Genomic DNA, 7,466 nt, shown 5'->3' with positions numbered 1-7,466 from the left:
CTAAATGAACATTTTGCCTTCTTGTTAAGAACAGTGGTTTACAGCTCTACATGTAGAGACTACAGGCAGATATATGTTTCCTCTGGGAAAAGTTTATTTTCATGTATTTACTGGGTTATTTTGTTGATAAACATTCATCTATAAAGACACCTGAAAAGTGCCCTCATCAGAGAAAAAGAAAGTGTAGTTTGCAGATTAACTCTGAGCATCCAATCCCAGGAACCCTTTGATCTGCCCTCCCTGAAATCCACAGGCAGAGGGGGGATGATCGCTGATAAATAGCAAACACATGTCCACAGGAAGGGAGACATGGAAATGTGGTCACTCCCACACTCAAGAGGAGCAGCTCATCCCCTGTCCATAGTGGTCCTGGTGAGGAGCCACCCCACACCTGTGCCTTCCTCAGTATCCACACCATGGGGTCTTTGCTGATCTGGGCTTCCCTTCTCATCACTCTCAATATTAGTGTCCTTGCAGATCAGGCTCAGCTGTGGCTGCTCCAGAAGAGGCTGTTCTCAGTCTGTTCCCTCTGTGTTTGCAGAAGTCCTGTGTGAAGTTCACTGGGGGAGACAGAGGAAATAACGGTGCAGCCGGGGGCTATCTGAGTCTCTCCTGCAAAGACTCTGGATTCACCTTCACTGATTGCAGCATAAGCTTGGTCCAGCAAGCTCCAGGACCAGGGTTGATGTGGGCAGCAACAGGGAGAAATTGAAGAGGAAGCTCTCAGTGGTGCCCTCCATGAATACAAAGAATCTTCACAGTCCCCAGGACACCCTTACGTGCATGGTCTCACTGATATCTTTACTTCCTTTATCACTTTTGTTATGTAAATCACAATGAATAGTGCATTCCTCATCTATTATACATTTGTTAAGTCTTTTTTGGTGTCTTTAAAAAAACTGATAACTTTATAATATGTAATATCCTTGTTAAGTCCTGAAAGTGTTTTTTGATGTTTACCTTGTCTTAAATTTATACAGCTACTATAGCTTTTCTTGGTTCATGTTTTTATCATCCATGTTTTCTCATATTTATCTTTTCTATTTGTGAATATGTAGAGAAACTTTCTTGTACATAGCTAATAGTTGTGTATTGCTTTTTTATTTTGGCAGTTCTTAAATATTCTAATTTTTTATGATACTTTAAGTTTTAGGGTACATGTGCACAACATGCAGGTTTAAACAACCCCATCAAAAAGTGGGCAAAGGATATGAACAGATACTTCTCAAAAGAAGACATTTATGCAGCCAAAAAACACATGAAAAAATGCTCATCATCATTGGCCATCAGAGAAATGCAAATCAAAACCACAATGAGATATCATCTCACACCAGTTAGAATGACGATCATTAAAAAGTCAGGAAACAACAGGTGCTGGAGAGGATGTGGAGAAATAAGAACACTTTTACACTGTTGGTGGGACTGTAAACTAGTTCAACCATTGCGGAAGTCAGTGTGGCGATTCCTCAGGTATCTAGAACTAGAAATACCATTTGACCCAGCCATCCCATTACTGGGTATATACCCAAAGGATTATAAATCATGCTGCTATAAAGACACATGCACATGTATGTTTATAGCAGCACTATTCACAGTAGCAAAGACTTGGAACCAACCTAAATGTCCAGCAACGATAGACTGGATTAAGAAAATTTGGCACATATACACCATGGAATACTATGCAGCTATAAAAAATGATGAGTTCCTGTCCTTTGTAGGGACATGGATGAAACTATCTATTGCTTTTTTAAATCAACTATAATAAATTCTATTTTTTTTTTTGAGAAGGAGTCTCACTCTGTCGCCCAGGCTGGAGTGCAGTGCTGCGATCAGGGCTCACTGCAAGCTCTGCCTCCTGGGTTTATGCCATTCTGCTGCCTCAGCCTCCCAAGTAGCTGGGACTGCAGGCACCCACCACCACGCCTGGCTAATTTTTTGTATTTTTAGTAGAGATGGGGTTTCACCATGTTAGCGAGGATGCTCTCAATCTCCTGACCTTGTGATCCACCTGCCTCAGCCTCCCAAAGTGCTGGGATTACAGGCATGAGCAATAAATTCTATTTTTAAACCAACACTATTTTTTTCCGTTAATTTTTGTTTAAATTAACATTTTATAATGATGCTTATTTCTCTATTAACATGGTATTTAATTACCTTTTTATAAATATTGTATAGTTACCATAAGATTTACAATAAAAATTGTATGTAATTAGATTCTAATGTAAATCCTGTGATGGCCTTGATATGAAGAACACAGATAGTGTAACTGTGTGCTTTGAATTCCTCCTTCTCGCCACTCTTTCTTGTTTATTCTGTTTGCACTTACATATGCTGTAAAATAGAATATGTAATTTTTTATTACTTTATACAGTTATATCTTATAGCAATTACAAATGTTAAAGACTACAATTCATCTAGATTTTTCCATTTTTACAATCTTTATTTCTTTGTAGAGATTTCTATTTTGAGTGCATATCACATGGCTACTCGCAGAGAATCTTTGTAAAATGTGCCCTGAAACATGAATGTGCTGACAACACATATTCTCCAGATCTTTTTTTCTGACAGAATTTTATTTGCCATTCACCTTTAATGAAATTTTAATGCATGTAGAATTTCAGTTTGCATTTCACCTGTAATTTATTTTCTTGTAATTATTATTAGTTTTTCCTGGAGATGATCACACATTACATTCTGCTGGGCCTTTATTAACCATGTTTCTGCGAACCTAGTCAGGCTTGGGTTTCAAGTGTATGGTTGCCGTGGCTATCAGAGTTGAAATCAGCTTCTCCTGTTCACAAAAACTTCAGGTTCCTCTGGTGATACCTGCGTTTGTGTCCCTGTTTGGCTTTGGATCTTCACATTTCATTCTCCCCAGAGAAAGGCTGTCTCTTTCAGCTGTGGCAGGTGCATCCTGCTGACACATTTACTTGGTGACTGTTTGTGGGATGAAGGGGCTTGGACACAGGGGCACGTTTTCCAACCTTCTGGCTGAGCCTCCTTCTTAGCTATGGGTGGTGAGACTGGCTCTGATGCATGATCTTCCAAGTGTTCCTGTTCCTTCCCTTCCTCAGTGTCACAGTGTCTCTTCGCAGTCATGCTGTTTTTTCGTCAGTGTCCTCAGCTTCTGACCCACTGTCCTTACCCCACAGATTCTGGATTTCATTCCTCAGGAAACAGACGGGAGGTGATTCTGGGTAGAGTTTCCCTGATGTCCTCTGTTTCCTTGTGTTCTAGTTGATTCTACCAGTGCCCACAGGACACAAGATTTAATAAATGTCTCCTGCATATAATGAAGGGGGATTCAGCATTGAACGGAGCTACTGTTCTTCCTCCCCAGTCAACACTACAGGACAGCAGGTGGGTGAGTTGTCTGGGGATTTCCCCAATTCTGTAGGAAAAGCCTGCAAGTGCCAGGAGTTTCACACTCTCACACCATTAGCACACACTTCTTCAACAACTCATGAAACATTTCCAGGTTAGCTTTTTCCTATCTTCAATACCATACAATGAGTGGCACCTGCCCCAGGTACCCTAATAAATGCACCCTAGTTCTCTCTGCGGGCCCCTATTTTCTCAGGTTTCAGGGATTTTTTTTCTCTGTGACATCAACTCAGATATGGTGAGGGGTTTATTTTTTGTAATTCTTCATGTTTTTTGTTAACGAGGTCAGAATAATATCATTTTCTCAATTTTTACATTCTAACGCTTAGTATCTGATTTCTAAATAAAATTCAGAAACTAAGACAACAAATGAAGTATCCATTATTTGGTGCATTGTTAAACAATTTGAGAAATATTCATGTACTGAAATAGAATGAACCACTGAAATCAAGGCATGCCTCATTCACATAAGAACATGAGGACATTATCAAATAATTTTGCTGAGTGGAGGAAGCTAAAGAATTCACTGTCAATTTCATGTGATTTCATTTGCATAAATCACAAAAGATGCAATATTCTAAATTAACATAGAGAAGATCTGAATTTATCTGAAAATAGGGTGGGGAGAGTAACAACGTGGTGAAATAAAATTATAGACAAGTTAGATAAAAAAATTAGAGGTTAACTTAATTGCTAAAACATGATTGAATTGCTGATTCAATGGCTGCACACATATATCAACATTTTCCAAATGCTGCACTATCAATTTGATTTCATTATTGATTGACTTTTTTTAATAAAGCAGTAACAAAAATGAATATATTGGCTGAGAAAGAGCAAGAAATGGATAAATACTGACACTTGAATAATCAAGGACTCCTGAAAATACACACATGTGAACAGATTGTAGATTTCAGGTAAACACTAGAAAAGGCAAAATTACACAAAGTTGTTATGACAGGAGGGACATCCTGAAAACCTCTCTAGACATGTCCCACACCGCCCTGGAGCTGTCTCAGGGGAGCAGTCTCCTCCAGTGTTTAGAGGCACAGGCACGCATAATAGGGCTAACTCTGGCCAGATGTGTGATATTGGACACATTGCACAACTGCTCTGTTCTGTATGTAATTTATCTTCTCTACAAATGTAACATTGACGGTTGCATTAAATATATTCTGCAAATATGTAAAAGTTAAATAAGCTGATGTCTGCTAAATGATTACCAAGGCACAATCACATAATCTGAAGTTATATTTTCCTGAGAGATAGGATTACCTCCAGAGTTTTCCACGACACTCTCATCTGCTCCGGGCACTGCCTTCTCCTCAGCTGTCCCACCCCTGAGCTTGCTATATAGTAGGAGACATGGAAATAGGGCCCACTCTCTGCTGATAAAAACCAGCCCAGCGCCGACCCTGCAACTCTGGGAGAGGAGCCCAGCCCCCGAATTCCCAGGTGTTTTCATCTGGTGATCAGCACCGAACACAGAGGACTCACCATGGAGTTTGTGCTGAGCTGGGTTTTCCTTGTTGCTATTTTAAAAGGTGATCTATAGAGAACTAGAGATATTGAGTATGAATGGATATGAGTGAGAAACAGTGGATATGTGTGGCAGTTTCTGACCGGGGTGTCTCTGTGTTTGCAGGTATCCAGCGTGAGATGCAGCTGGTGGAGTCTGGGGGAGGCTTGGCAAAGCCTGCGCGGTCCCCGAGACTCTCCTGTGCAGCCTCTCAATTCACCTTCAGTAGCTACTACATGAACTGTGTCCGCCAGGCTCCAGCGAATGGGCTGGAGTTGGTTGGACAAGTTAATCCTAATGGGGGTAGCACATACCTCACAGACTCCGGTAAGGACCGATTCAATACCTCCAGAGATAACGCCAAGAACACACTTCATCTGCAAATGAACAGCCTGAAAACCGAGGACACGGCCCTGTATTAGTGTACCAGAGACACAGTGAGGGGAGGTCAGTGTGAGCCCAGACACAAACCTCCCTGCAGGGCCATGCGGGTGGTTTCCTTTCTCAGCTGCAGGAGGCGGGCTCATTGTTGCAGGACTCTGGAGACTTATTAGGTTGTGATATTTTACTATGATTATTTATCATGAACTTTTTTATTGGGAATTGTGTTTTATTAATTTTTATTTTATATGTAAGGTTTTTTTTAAAATACATACCTTCAAGAAATAATTCTTCCTAATAATTTGCACTTGTTCTTTTTAGAGTTTTGTTAACATCTGTTGATATCAGCTACTACATAGCTATAGGGACATTAATTTACATCTATAGACATATGTGTAAATACACAAACTTATACACATATGTGGTCTTTTATATTTAATGTTATAATAAAATTATTATAACAATTATAAAATACATCCTAAAGAATGAAACATATATAGTAATCCATATTCCTTTCAATCATTGCCTATAGTTTACATAAATTGATGTCTATTTGTAACCTTAAACATAGTGTATTGGTCATTTTCAAACATCCAAGAACAAATTTCAAATGTCCTTGTCACACACACAAAAATAAAAATTTGAGGATTTGAGGTGATATATATGTCAATCAGCTCGATTCAATTATTCCATATTGCATTCATAAATCATAACATAGCTTTATTCACTACAAATACATACAACCAAAATTTCTCAATTTTCAATGAAATTTTAATTATACATATTTTATCTGTCCTAGGTCATGAATGTTTTTCTCCCTGTCCAGATGTGATTAGATTGTCCTGAGAGACAAATTCAGCCTCCTGCCTCCTGAAGGCTTCAGGAAGCAGCCCCTAGATGGGGTGAAGCAGGCAACCCGTGTGTGTCCACAGGACCCGGAGCCTCTCTCTCCTTGGATTAGGCCCCCTCCTCAGGATTACAGGGCTCTTCAGTTTTCTCAACATGCTGTTATACCAGAGAAACACAAAACACTTAATTTCATTATACTTTGCTTCAATTTTTCAAAACAACACAAAGGTAATAATTTTAACAATAAATATATTACAACCTACTATACATGAGACCCTTCCTGTTCTTCGAGGTTTCTTCTCAGGACTTTCTAGGTATTACATGTTTTCAGTTTTTTTCTGAGATGGAATATTGACGTCTCCTTATTACAGATTATTCTTTTAATTTATCTCTTAGAATGTTTTTTTGAGAGCCCCCGCCTGCCCGCGCCTGGCGGAATGGAGCGGCGCCAGGGCTGAGCCAGGCGCGCAGGGGCCGCCGCACATGCCGCGCGGGGAGCGGATGCTCAGCGGGCGGAGAGCCAGCGCCAGAGGCCGGGTCGGAGCGGCCGCCGGAGCAGCGTCAGAGATGGGAGAACAGCCCGTCTTCAGCCCCCGAGCGCGGGTCTTCCAGATTGACCCCAACACCAAGAAGAACTGGATGCCTGCGAGCAACAGGCGGTCACCGTTTCCTGCTTCTATGATGTCACAAGGAACAGCTATGGGATCATCAGTGTGGACAGCGCCAAGGTGACCATAAACAGCACAGTCACACCGAATATGACCTTCACCAATGTGTCACAGACGTCTGGGCAGTGGGCCGACAGCAGAGCCAACACGGTGTTTGGTTTGGGGTCTTCCTCTGAGCAGCAGCTGACAATGTTTGCAGAGAAATTCCAGGAGGTGGAAGAAGCGGCCAAGACAGCCAAAGACAAGACCCAGGAGAACATGGAGCCCTCGAGTAATAATCCCGAGAATCCGGGCATGGAGCCCCATCTTCTACTCCGGCATCCAGTGTCAATGGGACGGATGATGAAAGGCCTCGCAGGCCGCTGCAGCCGACACGCACCTGCAGTCTGGGAACCACAAGCTGAAGGCGGCCTCGACGCAGAGCGTTGCCCACCGGAAGAGGTGGGAGATGGAGCTGCAGACCCGGCGGGAGAGCGACTTCTGGCTGCCCACGGCGCTGCAGGAGTCGACGGCCAGTGCCGAGCGGAGGAAGAGGCCGTGAGTCAGAGTGCGACGGTGTCTCTGAGAAGATGGAGGCGGCAGAGAGAGGATCAAAACCTGGAAGATAAAGTGCGTTCCCTAAAGACAGGCCCTGAGGAGAGCAAATCCCGACAGCGCCACCTGGA

General features: G+C 42.0%; 1 pseudogene and 1 gene segment (V, D, J or C); both read left to right on the top strand.

The window, feature by feature from the left end:
- Window positions 1–4,882: 4,882 nt before the first annotated feature.
- On the top strand, window positions 4,883–5,325 carry LOC134757206 (immunoglobulin heavy variable 3-23-like). The segment is given in 2 exon segments: window positions 4,883–4,928; window positions 5,030–5,325. Coding segments are annotated over 2 exon segments (342 nt in total).
- Window positions 5,326–6,700: 1,375 nt separating this feature from the next.
- On the top strand, window positions 6,701–7,431 carry LOC101125655 (homer protein homolog 2-like; annotated as a pseudogene).
- Window positions 7,432–7,466: the final 35 nt, after the last annotated feature.

This window comes from Gorilla gorilla, chromosome 15 (genome assembly GCF_029281585.2).
Source record: "Gorilla gorilla gorilla isolate KB3781 chromosome 15, NHGRI_mGorGor1-v2.1_pri, whole genome shotgun sequence".
Taxonomy (NCBI): Eukaryota; Metazoa; Chordata; class Mammalia; order Primates; family Hominidae; genus Gorilla; species Gorilla gorilla.
The sequence above is the reverse complement of the archived record's forward strand: the minus strand, read 5'-3'. Positions and strand labels throughout refer to the sequence as shown.